The 17600-nt window shown below is 40.7% G+C and overlaps 1 protein-coding gene and 1 long non-coding RNA gene across 5 annotated transcripts; one reads left to right on the top strand and one right to left on the bottom strand.

Annotated features, from left to right (window-relative positions):
- Nucleotides 1–63: 63 nt before the first annotated feature.
- LOC135337941 (uncharacterized) lies at nt 64–4396 on the bottom strand. Its single transcript, XR_010395379.1, has 3 exons — nt 4276–4396; nt 2845–2922; nt 64–257 (listed from the first exon to the last, which is right to left on the bottom strand). It is a non-coding gene; the product is annotated as an uncharacterized LOC135337941 (long non-coding RNA).
- Nucleotides 2121–13520, top strand: LOC135337940 (uncharacterized). 4 transcript variants are annotated; one of them, XM_064533965.1, is made up of 22 exons: nt 2121–2321; nt 2544–2648; nt 2878–2943; nt 3757–3873; nt 3974–4030; nt 5035–5088; nt 5159–5298; nt 5346–5412; nt 5470–5596; nt 5694–5907; nt 6209–6376; nt 6617–6686; nt 6763–6864; nt 7625–7873; nt 7939–8064; nt 8159–8372; nt 8538–10969; nt 11189–11411; nt 11648–11695; nt 12009–12121; nt 12587–12901; nt 13065–13520. In XM_064533965.1, the coding sequence occupies exons 1-22, from the start codon at nt 2298–2300 to the stop codon at nt 13245–13247; spliced, it is 5214 nt and encodes a 1737-aa protein (XP_064390035.1). In that variant the 5' UTR covers nt 2121–2297; the 3' UTR covers nt 13248–13520. The 4 variants fall into 4 exon arrangements, with proteins under 4 accessions (XP_064390035.1, XP_064390036.1, XP_064390037.1 ...); XM_064533966.1 differs by having other exon boundaries at nt 2122–2321; nt 2537–2648; XM_064533967.1 differs by lacking the exon at nt 7939–8064 and having other exon boundaries at nt 2122–2321.
- The last annotated feature ends 4080 nt before the right edge of the window (nt 13521–17600 follow it).

The following is a 17600-nucleotide window of genomic DNA, read 5'->3' as shown; positions in this document are numbered from 1 at the left end:
TTCTGATACAAAAAACGATGATAATATTTGCAGCATCTCTTTTTGTAATTATGTACAAGGGTTTGTTATACTTCCTATATATAGGCAGTCATTTGCATGTACACCGTTTATCTGTTCTTGTCAACTGACACTTAATAAAAAATAATGGCTGGTAATAGTGATGTTTGCAATGTCTCCTTGAGTTGTTGTGTGGTTGGTCTTTGTGAGGGAGAGGAGCTCCACCACTTGTCAATGGTGGCCAGAACTAGGCGTGTGTTCTGTGTAGTGTGTGTGGGCGTAAGTGTGTGTGTGCGTGTTGGCATGTGTGTGTGTGGGTAGGTGGGGGTGTGTATGGGTGTGGGTGGGGAGACATTATCTAAGAGCTAAACGAAATGTCATTGAATGTTAAATCGAATGCTCTAAACTCTAACTCTAGAAATAGCCTTTGCTTTTGTTAATGACCAAGCACAAAACTTGCCTAAGCACATTATTGGAAAGGTAATTCTGAGAGCTACAATTAGTTTTGAAATTGGACAATCTGAGCACACATAATTATTACAGCCTCTCAAAGATAGCTACCAAAATGAATGCTATAAACTTAGTTACCTCGTCTCTAGTATGGCATACTATTTGTTCCAAAAGTATGCTAAGAGTAGTGGCGCTAAACTTTGTATTTTGTGTGGCGATAAGCTAAAAGAGTGGCGCTACTGAATTTTGTATTTGTGTGTGGCAATTTTAAGCTAAAAACAGTGGCGCTAATTTTGTGGGGCTACTCAAAAGAGAGTGGGGCTAAACTTCGTGTTTGTGTGGCGACAAGCTGGTGTTGATTGTGTGTGCAACAAATTAAAGGAGTGCCCTAAACTTTGTGTTTGTTTGTGTGGAGATAAAACAAAACAGTGCTCTTTTATCTACATGCATGTATTGTAATCTACATGACATTGTATGCATGTGCCATTTTTATTGCCAAATCACACAGTTATGTCAGTGAGCCGGAATTGAGAGAGTAGTATTTTTTCTTCTTGACCACAACCATCGTTGTTTCTTTTTGACCTCTGAGATCAAAGGAATAGCAGTCCCAATATTCATATTGCATGCACTGTTGTCGTTGTGTTGTTGTTGTCATTTCTATATACCGTATAGCGGGTATTTCGAGGGTATAAATGTTCGTGATTTTCGCGGATGAAGCATGTACCGCGAACCTTTATAGCCGCAAATTTAATATTTGATGACATTGTAACGGAAATGTGAATGACATTGTAACAGATTGGAGTTATGCTCGCCGGATTTCTTGTTTCTACGCTTTTTGGTGTTTCCCCCGGCCAATCTCCTAGCAACCTTTTACATTGCAGTGTTTTCTAGTCGGATGATACTATCTATACACTGGAGATTGTAGCCAGGGGAAACTTTTCAGTGAGTTTTCACGTCTTGAAATGTGTGATAATAATCTGAAATATCAACATTGCAGTGTTTGGTGGTGTTTATCTTTCAGTTAATAATTATAACATGCCTAAATTTTTGCTCAAATCATCAACAGCTTTGTGCAAAACTGTTGTGTGGCTGTCGTGCATTTATATACAATAACTGATCTAGATACATTATAGCATCACAACTGTAAAACTTATTAGGAGATGTATATGTTTCAGGTCCATTTACTAGCTTCCATTCACCACATCATTACTTCCATGCATGTGATCACGTATATGGATGGACTGTGTCTGCCTCTTTCTGCAGTCAACACTGTCACTGCACTAGGGAACATCATTTAAACACATCATTATGTCCTCCCCCAATTCTACTATTATGTATGTAGGGATTGAATATTGCTAGGTGGCATGGAAAACTGTATGCTAGCAAAAAATTAAAACTAAAGTGAAAAAGTGGACGTTGTGAATGATGTTGTAACGGATTGGAATTACGCTCGCCAGATTTCTTGTTTCTACGCGTTTTGGTGTTTTTTGGTGTTTTTGGCCAATCTTAGCAACTTTTTACACTGCAGTGTTTTTCTAGTCGGATGATAATTATACTATCTATACACTGGAGTTGTAGCTAGGGGAAACTTTTCAGTGAGTTTTCAGTGAGTTTTCACGCCTTGAAATGTGGTAAAATGTAAACATTGCAGTATTTGGTGGTGTTTATCTTTCAGTTAACAATTATACTGAATAATTATGCCTAAATTTATGCTCAAATCATCATCAATAGCTCAAGTTTTCTGCAAAACTGTTGTGTGGCTGTCATGCATTTATAAGATACCGTAGTATAACTGATCTAGATAATCTACCCGGCATCTTAGTACTAGGTTGATCTAGGTTCTGAGCAAGATGGCTTTAAAGGACCCAGAAAAGGTAATTTCGTCATTTTATAATTGCATGATATAGCTGAAACATTAATGTCTCAGATGCATGCATGCAGTGTGTGTGTGTATATACATAATTATATCAGTATGATTATATGCTATGCAGCTAACTCAGAGCTAGATCTGTAGTGCAGACATTAGGTCAACCATGCACATATTATTATTATGACATTATAACATTGCAAGCTGTAATTATACTATAAGTTTGCAGGTACCAGGAGATTGCGAGTACAGCGATATAGCTCTCTTGCCCCCCGATTCTGAGAGAGTACTACAGGAAGGTTTGTTTCTGGGACAGCTACCTAACATGACAGATGTGAGGTTCTGTTGTGTAGTGCAGTTTGTACACTGTTTGTACACTGCGTGGTGCAAACTGTTTTATGAACATTATAGTTAATTCCAGAAGTTATAGTCATTTGTCAATCGTTGGTCACAATTAATGTACTCAGCATAATTCAGCCATATAATTATAAGCTAACTTTCAACATTATCCTTCTGTTCTCGCTGCTCACCATAATACTGTCTCTCCTGCATGCCTCCTGCAGTGGACAACGTACTATCTCCAAGTCACCACCACCCACCTACACATCCTGGACAAATATAACAGACAGGTGAGGATCCTGTCAATACCTATATATATATATAGTAGCCACTTTATTCCAGGATAGCTGTATCTATATAATTATGTATACCTCTTGTCCCTGAACCTGAGGTTGCTGGCGGAAAAAACTAGCCACTGAGAAAATTATATTATTGCCATGGAGTTTAGACAGTTAGTGCATGCATGCATAAGTGTGTTTGCAATTGTGAAGCACTTGCAAGCAGTAATTGTTGTTACCCCGTGAGTGATTGGTGTGTCACTGTGTATTGGTTTGCGTGTGTGTGCGTGCGTGGACACAAAAGTGAGCTGTTTGAGCAAACTAAAGAGACACTTTCATGAACTGCTTTAACTGCTAGTGAGACAGTAGTTGCATGGAAAATAATAGGCTAGTTGCAGTTGAAACTTGTAGGTGATCTTCGAAGACAACAAAAAACACTGTTTTCTAATTGATCCAATCGTTGCTTTATAGATATAATTATAGATTTATGATATTAATTCCAAATATTAATGATAATAAGGTTACGGTAAAAAGTTATTGTATTCGTTTTGCCGCTGCAATGAAGCTCAACGCTGCACGGGGTGAATGCTCTATGAGCATCTTGGTATAATAATTCATCATCTATATACTGCATGACCTTGCTGCATGTGCATTCATGAGCTATACACCTGGGTAAAATAGCCATGAGAAGTTTCTGAGTGATTTGTCATAGGGAGAATGTGCTTCACTCTATGAAGTATACTACAAATGTCCTGTCGTATAGGAAAACTGCATGTATATATATAGCAAATAATTATATGGAATCCACTTCACATGCACACACAGAATATACGAAGTTTAAAACTTGACCTGAGCTCAAACTTAGTGTGGGAGGATGCAAAAAACAAAGAGGATCTTCACTTTTTCGTCCTCAGATTTGGGGATGGAAAGTACACATTTAGGGCAAGTTTTCTGATATCGCTGTGTGTCTAAGGCTTGTAGTACTGTAGTATATAATTATAAGCTTGCATGTTGGATTGATAGTGTTTTAATTCGCCTGCAGTGTGACAGTCTTGAAGACAAAAGCTCTTGGGTATCTCAGCTACAGAGTATTATTCACGTAAGTCACTGCATGTGGCACTATAATATGTTTAATTGTTATAACTGTTGTTAGCATAGTGAAAGGTTGTTGTTTCCTCTGTCAGTTGTTCAATTGCAACACCAATTAGTCCCTGCATGCATGCAGCACACAGTCCAGGGGCGGATCCAGGGGGTGGTTTTGAGGGGCTGAAGCCCCCCCCCTTTTGAAAAACTACCTATGTACATGTATTGCTAGTCTGAGGTTACAACAGTTTTGCCACAAACCTTGTTACTTATGCATCTGCATGTAGACTCACTGACTTAAGAGATGTTAGACAGCCAGGTCTAGCTACTAAGAGAATAAAGGATCTAGGCTAGCTAGACTTTAGTAGCTAGCTAGCTAGACTTATAATTTAAAGTGCATAGGTCAACTATTGCTGTTGCTGAGTCAGCTCCTTGTGCAATGCTTTGTAGGCTCTCGATCCAGGCCTCTCTTCCTAGGCCTTGTGAAGGAGGCTATTGTGGCAATGTGCATGCTGCTGAGCTAGCTGCAACATGGAGCAGATCTCAGACTGTTTCAGCTAGTTGCAAGGAAGCAGCCTTACCTCCTCTCACTCTCAGTGCAGTCTAAGTAGGCATTGTGATTCTTTCATTAATTTTAATGTACCAAGAGTGCATGAATGTACATGTAACATCTACATTATACAATCCTTTGTTGATTAGAACGAGTTTTTTGTATTAACTTTTCGTATTCAGTATTCACTTATTAATATGAAATTTCAAAGATCAAATTGTGAGCAAATTGTAAAAAGCAAAAAATTTCACCTCGCCTTGCTCCCCCTCCCGTACCCATCCCCTCGTATGGGGCTTCGCCCCTTTCTACTAGCCCCCCCCCCCCTTTCATTTTTCCTGGATCCGCCCCTGCACACAGCTTATAATTATGAGAGCCACTTATAACTAAACTCAGTATTTTGTCTGGTTTATGTGAATGTGTGTGACTGTCATTATATAGTTGCTAAGTGACCCATGTTTCCCCCCATATAGAGAAAAGAAGTCAAGGGAGGCACTGACACTGTGGAAGCTTCTTCCAGTTACGATGTGTGTGGATGGACCCCTTTTGCAGGAATTTTGAAATGTGTCTAGATTTAGTATCTTCATTCACCTGTAGGTGACTGATTATGAAGAATGCAAGTGGTTCTGGGGGAAAGCCAGTAGACAAGAGGCTGAGAGGAGGCTACTCTCTGAGGGGAAAGTCGGCAACTTCATAGTACGCATCAATGCAAGTGGACATTACGTCATGACTTATTGGTGAGTCAGTGTTGTTTGTTAAGCATCATTGATTTCGGGCATTTTAGGCGTGAGGACGGCATCCACCATCACAAGATACTCAACCACGGAACCATCTTTCGCTTTGAGAAATCAGTGAGTCAGGCTATATTATATTATATAACTGTCATATGACTTCCCTCCTATATGTAGTCATTCAAGTTAGAGGGTGAGAGTCTGATTGATCTATTAGACGCTTACATGATGAAAAGATCAAGCCTAATGGAACCGTTTGGAGGGGCACTCTTTGGGATGCACAACTACGCCTGGACTCCACCTTGTACGTGTTCCTACCTAACCCTAGTATAGTATACTAACGGGAACACGTACAATAACTGTTAGTTATGTACTTAATACTACCTCTCTTCCTCTTGCAGCATTTGATATGCATTTGCTGGAGGAACGTCTAAAGGAGCACAAGAGATTACAAGAAAAAGCTGCCAGAGCAGGTCCACTACCTCATCAAAACGACCTCCTGCATAAGAGCAATAGCAGTCGAGAGGACAGTTGGTCTAGCTCAACAGAACTCTCTACTAAGACAAGCACTAATACCCTACCTAAGCCTTGGAAGAAGCCGTTAACAGAAGACAGGTTGTGTGAATGTGATGAATTAACTCATTGTGATTGGGCATATAATGTACATGCTGTGGCGTAGGAAGCAATTTCTCAATGGGGGGCTCTAGTTTTTTGAATGGAAAAAAGTACGGCTTGATGTAATCTCTGCTTAATATAGCCTAGAAAGATGGGGGGGCTTCAGCCCCTGGAGCCACCCCCCTTCCTACGCCACTGACATGTACCATTATAAATCTATATGGAAGACTCAAATGTTTGTCCTTATAAATTTGAGGAAAAATGTGGAGTGAAGTTGTATCAGAGTAATCCTTCCATCTAGGTATGGACTGATTAACCTGATTCAGACAGAGAAGGACTATCTGAGAAGTCTTGAACGACTGATCAATGGCTACCTGAAAGAAATGCAAAGTCCCAATCTACCGGACTTACTCAAGGGAAATGAGAAAAGCATTTTCGGGAATATACAGAAAGTGTACGAGTTCAGCAAGTGAGTTATAGAATATTACATGACAAAAGACAAAGCTGAATCATGATGTATAATATACAATGTATTGATATGCATGATTATAACTACGTTTGTTGTCTAGCTGACCATTTCTTATAGGGAGCTCAATCACAGAAGTAGAATAACCTATAATCATGTTAGCAGCTCAAAGATCATCATTAATTGCATAGAATTGCCATTTGCATACACACCATCTACTGTCGTTTTCTGCATGGAATAAAGGATGTTCCTTGGTCTGTTGGAAGAGAGCAGTGGCTCTGTGGAGAAAACTGCCAGCTGTTTTATAGAACAGGTGAATGTTTCTACTAAGCACAAATACTGCATGTAATTGATCATTGTCTTACCAAAGTAATTATTTATGTATACAGGCCTATCAGTTAGAGCCGGTGTACACAGCATACTGTGCGAACGTGCCAAGGTCAAGGTCCACTATTAATAACTACCAAAGGAGCGGAGGAACTTTTTTTCTGGTATGTATACCATTACATAATATGCATGCCAACTGTATTCATTGCGCCTAAGTGTTGTGAATGCATAATAATTTCGCACATGTTACGCAGCATTCATAATTTTTACACTGTAATTATACCCATTGCTATGCTGTTGCTATGCAGCATATTACTCATATTCTACACTGACCGCTGCAAAGCCTTGAGGGATTATGATATACATGGCATTTTTATAAAAAATAAACGCCGCATATAGCACAGGCTTACAAATAATTATCTAGGTTTGTCCCAAGTTTTTTTTACTGTCTGCTTGAACGATCAACCTATAGTCTTAGGACACAGTCACTGGTTGAAGGCATTGTCGGAATTGGGGAGTGGCTGTTTTGCAGGGATTTCAGGAGCTTTGCGGAGAATTAATTCAGGGTGAGGCTGCTAGCTTGAGTTACTTTGCAGCTTTGGGGTGGGGATGCTTTACTCTCTTGTCTAGCATCCAACGAGGAGCTCCAACGCTTTGTGAATTAATCAAAAGTAGCTGGGACTATACTGAGTCTCTTTCACACTGAATTTGTAGAAGTGTACTTTGTGTTGCTATAATAGGGATATAAACTAGTTGTAACACGTGCACTCATGCAGGATGCATGCACTCAGCCCTCGGGGCTTCGCCCTTGTGCTTATATATATACCATACAATCCCTTGTAACTACATAATTATGAGCACATGTATATAATGTATAAATAAACACACCATGGCAAGTTTCTATAACAATCTTTTTATTTACAGGAAGTGCAAACCAAGCTCAGGGAACCATCTGACATATATTCCATCCTTCTGATGCCCATGGAGAGATTCCTTAGTTACTCTGATATACTCAGTACAATGCAAAAAGGAGCAAAGACGGCTCAACTGGACACTCCTATTCTGACAAAGGCTCACTTGCTAATGGTGGACATCTCTAAAAGAGCTAATAACACCCTTAATACAATCTGTGGCTATGAAGGAACTATTCACTCTGAACAGCTGATAGAACACGTACGTATATACAACAATACTTGATGGACTGTATCATACATTCCCTCTCATACACATGCATACAGGATCTTTTCAACGTTAAACTATTGCACTCTCTAACAACAAAGCAGTATTACGTGTTCCTACAAGAGAAGAAAATCAGCTTCACAGAACCACCAATTAATGCTGATGGATTTAAATTTGCACTAGAAGTGAGTGTACACTTTATTATAGTATAAGGCTGATACTTGCATGGCAAAAACGGACTTAGTACCTATGTATATTCGACACTTTCTGTGAACACAGATGCAAAACGTGTGGCTGAGAGAGAACTCCGTAGAGACTCAGAAGGTTGGCGTTGCCGATTATCCTATTGATCCACTTGGTTTTGCCCTGGGCACAGGATCAGTGGAATCCCAAGAATCGTTCTACGTCTTAATGGCAACCTCCGCTGAGAAGAAAGAACAATGGGTGCAGAGTATCAAGGGGATTCTTAAAAAGCAATCTGAGTTGCTAAAAGGTGTGAGGAGGGATATATAATTATATATAATTTTACCTTAAGAAAAGGATTGGGTACGTTAATTCCTTAATAGGGTTTTTAAGTAAGTCATTATGTGAAGCTACATATAATCTAATGACCTACAATTTTGCACTGGTACATGTAATACCTTTCCACCTCTTCCAGAAGGTAAAGCGGAAGAAGAAGAGTACTTAAAGAAACTAGACAAGCTTATGACTTCCAAAGAGAAGATCAATCTTCAGTATCTGAAAATGTATTTCATAGGTCCATCCGGTCTCGGCAAAACAACCACTCGGAAACGTCTAATGGGATTGTTCACAAACCTCGAATCTTTGCCAGAGGAGAAGCGTGAGAGATGCAGCACCTACCTTGCCGAGTGCACTCAAGTTTTGGCCGTGGTTGGGGATTCTCCCCTTAACTTATTCCTCAAGATCTCTGAGACCCTTGACGAAGAAGCTCAACTCATATTTTTGTACTTGTATGGAAGCAAAGTGAGCGAACTAGCTAAAAAACCCGCCACAAAAGAGCACCATAATCCATCACCTTCTGCTCAGTTAAATAAAACACCTGTACCCCCAAATCCGAGAGCACAAACCACGCCAATAGACACTAAAGTGGAACAGATGGAAGCCAGAACTGAAATAATTAGCAAGAAAGAGGAGGTTCAAGAGGAGGTGGTGGAGGAGGAGGAGGAGGAAGGGGAAGTAAAAGAGAAGGAATTTCAAATCCTTACAGTTGATGTTGATCAAGTCATTAGCAGGCTGCGGTCGATTGTAGGCTCAGGAAAGTACGTCGAGCAGCTGCTAGGCAAAGTGCTGATCAATATTGTCGACATTGGAGGCCAGCCCGGCTTCATAGAGATGTTTCCATTCCTGAGCAAAGGCCCAGGGATTTTCTTGGCCTTTTTCCCCTTGGACAAAGATCTCGATGACCCTTGTGAGGTATCGTACGAACGTGATGGAGAGAAGATTACTCCGTACAAATCATCGTACACCATTCGACAAACTGTCTCACAAATCCTCTCTGCTATCAACCACTACGACACTGTCGATTCAGACATAAACCAAGAGCTCTCTCTGAAAATCGGCAAGCTTGGTTTGGCTAAACCAGTTGCTTCACTCATCGGCACTTTCAAAGACAAGCTGGAAACACAAGTCAAAACCGAAATCCTCTTTGAAAAGCTAGCTACTGAGAATGTGAGAACTGACAAAAGTGTCATCGAAGAAGCTATCAAGCATGCTTTGAACGAAGACCCACAGACTGAGGATGCCACAAGTAGCCTTCAGAAAGCTGTCAAAGAGCACCTTGTAAGTGATTCAGAAAATTTCAGAGAGGAAGTTAAACAACGCTTGGAACAGAAGCTACGAGAGAAGAACGAAGCACTTGGAACAATTGCCTGCAACTTCGAGCATTTGCTCTCCGCTCCAGCAGATGAACAACACTTTATAGCTGTTGACAATTTCGCCGGCCTAGACGATGACATCAACCCACTTAGAGAGCATCTTCAAGACATGTTTCAGAGCTTCTTCAGTGAAGCCAAACTACCGATTCATCCATCTCAGCTTCTTCTCGGAGTTGTGCTGAGAAAGGAGTATGATATCGTTTCAATGGAGGACTGCATTCGAATCGGCCAGGCACTAAACATGTCAGAAGAGGATGTGCGATTCACCGTGTGGTACTTGGATCGTTATGTGGGGGCATTGATATACAATCCCAACATCAAAGACAAGTGGTTCAAGGGCTATGTCATCTGCAGTCCACAGATTGTTTTTGACAGTATCAGCATTCTTGTTGTCGAGTCACTGCTGGAGGTTCATTCCCAATCAAAAAGTTTGCGTCGCATTCGATTCACGAAAGCTGAGAGGAGGAACTGGACAGAGAAGGGACAGTTTTCAATGGGAACTATCGAGCGATGCCATTCCGAGGAGAGCAAGAAGAAAGTACAAGAAGGCAAACTGATTCCTGTTGACAAGCTTCTTAAGTTGCTTGAGCATTCCCATCTACTGGCACCGATCACAGTGAGGAAGCCAGGAAGCGAAGTGGTGGAAACCCTGTACTTCATTCCCGCCATCTTGGAGTGTGCTTCACCTGAGGAGCTGCAAACACCAACCCCTGCTGATATAGACACTCCGTCTCCTATCAAGATCACGTTCGAGCCTCGCTACGTTCCGATTGGTTTGTTTTGTGCGATGATTAGCGAGTTGGTCTCAAGAGGAAACAACGGAATTCTTGGTATGACTTGGAGGCTAATAGAATCTCGCGTGAAGAGGAATCTTGTTTCATTTCATGTCGATTCTGTGGTCCATCAAGTCACTTTGGTTGCTCATGTCGACTGCATTGAAATTCAAGTGGCAAGAAAAGACAGATCGATTGACCTCAGCAATCTTTGCTCTTATGCACTGTTGGCAGTTCTCTTTGTGATGAAACTGATCAGCTCCTTGTCCTGTCACATCATCGCCTTTGATTGCCAGTGTGGTCGTCATGGAACCAAGAATGCAGACAAATTGTGCCGCCTCTCCCCTGGAGTGAGTACCTGCTTCACCTGTGAACACGGCCGGGTCTCTTTGACAGCCTCTCAAGAGCACTGGTTTGCCACGGTGAGTTGTCTCACTCTGAAAGTTCTAATGGCAAGGGCAGCCCTTGATAATAGCTAATAAAACATAATAATACAGTCATTGTATTGTGTATACTCGTGATGATGTGTATAATTATTTAATTTTTGTTAGACCGTTTTAATATAGTGGTTAGTTGGACTTGCCTTTGCAATTAGCATGGTTGTTTTGTTCATACCGTGACTCCAGTCCCTATGTACACAGGAAGTCCATCTGGGCCAGAGTATCAGCCTCAGAGCTCTTCCCTATGGTGAACCGGATCCAAACCTCGAGTTTAAGTGGTCGAAGAATGGTTCCCTCAAAGCAGAAGAGAATGAGTTGAAGATGGAGAAGGTTTCTCCAGATGACTGTGCTGGATACTACAACTGCAAGATACTGAGGAATGGAAAGGACTTCTTCAGCGTGCACCACTGTTTGAAACTCGCCGGTAAGTGTGTATTCTATTTCTTGGAGCTATGTTAGTGTATAGTTTTTATCTTGTGCTCTAACCTTTCCCACTGGTTGCAATAAATATACTCATTAAGTCACATTCTGCATGCACGAGTATATGTCTTTAAACTTTAAATTTGACTGTGCCCGAGTAAGCAACATGTAAGAGAGTTGATTCTGTTGTGTGTATACGTACTTTCAATGCTGTTAAACTCTATAATTTTATACACGCAGGTGGTGATTCTGCAAACTCTGCGGATGTTACACATACTTCTTCTAAAGGTAGTACAGTATAATAATTATAACTCAGTGGCGTAGGAAGCAATTTCTCAATGGGGGGCTCTAGTTTTTTGAATGGAAAAGAGTCTACGACTCTACATGCATAGTGCAGCTTGGATAAGTCATCTCTCGCCTAGAAATATTGGGGGGCTCCAACCCCTGGAGCCCCCCCCTTAGTTTCCTACGCCACTGTAACTTATTCTGCTTACTTGATTAAAAGGTAAACGTAAATCTATGAGAATCAAGCGGTATATATAACTTTAAATGTTGGTGTAATTATATATAAATTATACTAGCTGTCAATTAACATTCACAGATTGTCTGAGCGTGGATTCACACTTGCAAGTAGTGAGACATGCTGTCTGGGAAGTTAGGTCTGATTGGTTTGACCTAGGTGTAGAGTTGGACATCTCCCACGGCACATTGATGGTATAATTATATCTTTGCATAAATTAACATCCATAAGACCATAACTAACCTGGTCATCCTATTGCATCCATGCATGTCGATAATCCCGCCTACCTCCTATATATACATGCATGCCATTGGCCGGCCACTCATCATTCCGCAAATCATATCACAAGCATGAATAATTATATAGAGTCAACTCGACTCGGCATGCAGGTATTTTATGCACCATCAGCACTCTCTTACTTTTTTTCGTGTTTATCTCTTCTTATGAGTGCTTTATTTACTCAGTGATTGCTACGATAAGTACATAGTATAACACAGCACTCACAGCAAAACGTAGCCTTGTGCATTTTCTATAGAAGTGCGTGAGAGTCGGATACTAGTGCTGGCTTTCACTTTGGACTATAACCAAGCATGCACATTATATATGTTTGTCTTGTAGCTTATATAGTTGATCTGATAACCATTTGTAACCATTTGCAGGAGATAAAAGCAGACCACAAAGAAGTCAACCAATGCTTCACTGCGATGTTGCAATGCTGGCTCTCCCAAACATCCCCCCCACCAACCTGGGCCACTCTTATTGAGGCCCTCAACTCAACAGTGATCGGCCGACAAGACATAGCAAACAATATCGGGCCAGATCTCAGAGGCCACTTTGAAAGCACTGACAAATCCAGCGTGGATCAGCAGCTGGGAGTTGATGATCTGAAGCAAATTAGGAGTGCTACATTCGCCTTGAAAGTCCATTGGTTTGATCTTGGAGTGGAACTGGATGTCACACTGGCAAAACTCCAGGTATCGTTTTCTAAATACATGCAGTTGCTATAAAAGTTAGCTTCTAAAGCCGGCAGCTCAGCATAACTGTATAAGCATGCACGTCTAATAGCACTTGTTGCATTTGCATCTGAATGATAAAATTAATATTAATTGCTCTGTTCTGTAACTTTCTATTATATAGGAGATAAAGAATGACCATCATGATACAAGGGGCCGCTTCACAGCATTGCTGATTCACTGGTTGGAGAGGAAAACCCCACTCCCTACCTGGTCAGCTCTACTTACAGCTGTTCGATCACCTCCAGTAGATCACAATGATCTTGCTGATGACATTGAAGCAATGCTATCAGATAATAATATCTAGCTAAACTCATGCAGTCCAGCAGTACGCTGCAATAATTTAACGAATAATTTTACTTAACAATGTGTAGCTTGCTTGATGATTTGACATGATTAATCTTATGCCATATGGGGCCCCATTTTCATTGTGATGCCAGTGATGACAGTGATACCAGTATAATTATAGGCCCTGATAAATTATGCTTTTTTTCTACCATTATTCATCTTAAAAAATGTGCCTATTAATCTCATAAAAAGTCCCTGCGATTATTCTCATATAAAAATCAGATTACACTGTATTCCCAAAAATGTGACAAGACGTAGATATATATAATTATAAACACAGCACATGTACAACTGCATGGCATACGACATAATTATAGTATGCATGGTTCTCTCAGTGTTATCTTGCTGACGTGAACTGATCCATTATATTCACCAATGCCATTTTTTTGTTGTTTCTCCATGTAACCAATCCTAGATTACATCATCTATATACCTTCCTAATGACGTCATATATAGTAGCTGCATGGTAGGTGTATATAATAGCAGCATTCAAGTAGGTAACTAGTAGCAGCAGTAGCACTGGTAGCGCTGGTAGCAGCAGTAGCACTAGTAGCACTGGTATATATATATAGCAGCAGTAGCAGCAGTAGCACTGGTAGCGCTGGTAGCAGTACTATGAGTAGTACTGGTAGCAGCACTGGTAGCACTAGTAGCAGCAGTAGCAACAATAGCACTGCTGGTATAGCGCTGGTAGCAGCAGTGAAACAATTTTTGGAGTTTTCTTTTATCTATACTATAATTATACACAATGGTATTATCAGCAAAATTTCTTAGCCTATATTCACATTTATGTAACATGGGCACTCTCTAGGCCGCAGACACCGCGTATATATAGATCTAGCTTCATTTACACGCAGTGACAACTGACAAACTATATGGCATGATGATCATGAAAACAACATAGCAAAACAATCACTAATTATATAGTGATTCTGCATATATGGATCCGGAAATGCGGTCATAACCACTTACGAAACGTGATCCCCGTAGTCAGCTGCTCCTTCTCTTCTTTATGGGCTCCTGTCAAGTGCAGGCACACATATACACAGTGCCGTTGCACAGCACAGATCAAAGAGTGTTTACTATACTACTCAGTTGTAAATGGGTTGGATATACAGCTTCTAATCAATAGGTGTTCATAGTACAAGCTATACCTGTACCAGGGACATCTGCGTGTGAATTGTTTGTATACTAACCTCATGCAGTTACACTATAGCTCTACAAACTATAGCTGCATGCATGTGCCGTCGACGTCATATTTGATCCTTCCCTGCAGAGATATATACAGTATATATACAGGATATACGTGAAAAGCACTACAGCCTACTCAGCTACTACAGCTAATAATTATTATTATTATTATGGTGCTCAAATGACTCAAATGCTCATGCATATAACTGTTCCTGGTTCTTGCTGAAGTCTAGGATCTATATGGAGTGAGTTATTCAATGGTGCAAGTGTCTCCGGATCCAGTGTGTATTTATGCTACGTTAATGCTTTTCAAAATTCTTTCCCTGTGGTGTTTTTTAGCTATATGCTCATGGTTTCCTGGTATTGAAACGCAAATTTCTGCTGAGGGCTCTAGAGCCAAATAGCAAACATTTTCACCCGTGAAAATTTCCTGGCATTACTATAATTATGATAAACATTATGTGCATGCGTAATGATTGTATATACGTACATTTTGTACATTTTAAAGAACTATAATGTAAGCGCTGAATGCCATGTGATTGACATGAAGCCACTATCTGCACCATCAGGAGTGCATGAATATTCATGCACTCTAATTGGCACCATAATTATACAGCAGAGCTGGTGGTGTATTTTGTGGTTTCAGTATAAATCAAGTCTTCACATTCGTACGCATTCACAAGGACATTCACATAATTATCTCCCCCACATGTACACATGCATGCACTGTAATGACATGGAACACCCATCTACTGTTATAGTGAGTGCATGGGACTCACTATAGATCCACAAGCAAAGAAAAACTACAGACATAATTAGAAATGACTACAAAGTTGTATATATAGGACTGTGTTTTCACTTTTCTATAACTAATACAGATCATCAAGATACAAATATCAAAAGCATAGACTAATAAATAATGCAGTTTACTGTTGGACAGAGTCGTTAGCTAGTATGGCTTCAATGTCATCAGCAAGGTCATTGTAATCTACCGGAGGTGATCGAATAGCTGTAAGTAGAGCCGACCACGTAGGGGGTGGAGTTTTCTTTTTCAACCAGTGAATCAGCAATGCTCTGAAGCGGTCCCTTGTATCACGATGGTCATTCTCTATCTCCTATAGAAGTTACAGAACAGATCGATACTGATAATATTTATATTCCTATTATACATAATTTATAATTATATACACAGAACTATTATACTAGGTTTCAATGAAATTGTTGTACCAGGTAGTGAACAATTGTTGACAGATTTAGAAGCTTTTAGCAACTGCAAGAGTCATCTCTGGGAGCTAATTCTAAAAATTAAGAGATTCACTCGCTAGAAAAAGAATATACCTGTAGTTTTGCCAGTGTGACACCCAGTTCCACTCCGAGATCAAACCAACGGGCTCTCAAGGCGAATGTAGCACTCCTAATTTGCTTCAGATCATCAACTCCCAGCTGATCCACGATGGAATTTTCAGTGCTTTCTTTGAAATCTGACCCGATTTTGTTTGCTATGCCCTGTCGGCCGATCACTTTTGAGTTGAGGGCCTCAATAAGAGTGGCCCAGGTTGGTGGGGGGGATGTTTGGGAGAGCCAGCATTGCAACATCGCAGTGAAGCATTGGTTGACTTCTTTGTAGTCTGCTTTTATCTCCTGTAGAATAAACATACTATAAATTGTATAACACAGTCGAGGGTACAAGAGAAACTGAAAGGTGTATGGTTAATTCGTATACCAATAAGTGAAAGCCAGCACTGATCGTATAATTATTGTTGCTATGGCGGCTTAAGGCCAGGATCGACATGGTGCATGCATAATTATAGAGGATGGCTAAATTGCAAGTTATGGATTGACGCAAATGGTATACCATCAGTGTGTCGTGGGAGATGTCCAATTCCACACCTAGATCACACCAATCAGACCTAACTTCCCAGACAGCATGTCTCACTACTTGCAAGTGTGAATCCACGCTCAGGCAATCTGTGAATAATTGACAGTTGATATCCATGATATGCCAAAGTATATGCACTTGTAATGTTATATAGATGATTTGGAAGTACCTAATTTGGAAGAGGTACGTGTAGTATCAGAGTTTGCTGAATTTTCATCACCTGTATAAAAGTAGCAAATAATACGTGTATATGCGGTACTTTCATGCAGAAGTTAAATTTTTTGGTATGTGTATTATGTAATAAGTGAGAAAGAAAAGCATGAGATAATTATACAATTGCAACACACACTTACTGGAAAGTTTCAAGCAGTGGTGTACACTGAAGAAGTCCTTTCTGTTCCTCAGTATCTTACAGTTAAAGTACCCAGCACAGTCATTCGAAGAAACCTTCTCCACCTTCAACTCATTCTCTTCTGCTTTGAGGGAACCATTCTTCGACCATTTGAACGTGAAGTTTGGATTGGGTTCACCATAGGGCAGAGCTTTGAGGCTGATACTCTTGCCCAGATGGACTTCCTGTGTGCATATAGGGAGGAGTCACTACACAGAGATGATATGTAGGATGGCTCAGCCTACTGAGTATGAACAAAACAACCGTACTAACTTAAGAGGTGTAAACGCATCACTTGAATATTGAGCAAAAGAATGTAAATAATGCATATTAGCTATACAGAAACTTTCATACAACTCACCGTGGCAAACCAGTGCTCTTGAGAGGCTGTCAAAGAGACCCGGCCGTGTTCACAGGTGAAGCAGGTACTCACTCCGGGGGAGAGGCGGCACAATTTGTCTGCATTTTTGGTTCCATGATGACCACACTGGCAATCAAAGGCGATGATGTGACAGGACAAGGAGCTGATCAGTTTCATCACAAAGAGAACTGCCAACAGTGCATAGGAGCAAAGATTGCTGAGGTCAATCGACCTGTCCTTCCTTGCAACTCGAATTTCAATACAGTCGACGTGAGCTACTAAAGTGATTTGATGGGCCACAGAATCAACATGAAATGAAACAAGATTCCTCTTCACGCGAGATTCTATTAGCCCCCAAGTCATGCCAAGAATTCCGTCGTTTCCTCTCGAGACCAACTCACTAATCATCGCACAAAAGAGACCAACCGGAAGGTAGCGAGGCTCGAACGTGATCTTGATAGGAGACGGAGTGTCGATATCAGCAGGGGGT

The sequence above is a fragment of the Halichondria panicea genome, chromosome 6 (genome assembly GCF_963675165.1).
Source record: "Halichondria panicea chromosome 6, odHalPani1.1, whole genome shotgun sequence".
NCBI classification, from domain to species: domain Eukaryota; kingdom Metazoa; phylum Porifera; class Demospongiae; order Suberitida; family Halichondriidae; genus Halichondria; species Halichondria panicea.
The sequence above is the reverse complement of the archived record's forward strand: the minus strand, read 5'-3'. Positions and strand labels throughout refer to the sequence as shown.

Bases quoted from the DNA above. Each gene is read 5' to 3' on its own strand.
- LOC135337940 (XM_064533965.1), top strand. From the start codon at position 2,298: ATGGCTTTAAAGGACCCAGAAAAG. The intron at 5,597-5,693 runs GTACGTGTTCCT...TTCCTCTTGCAG, and splicing joins CTACGCCTGGACTCCACCTT to CATTTGATATGCATTTGCTG. The intron at 10,970-11,188 runs GTGAGTTGTCTC...CTATGTACACAG, and splicing joins AAGAGCACTGGTTTGCCACG to GAAGTCCATCTGGGCCAGAG.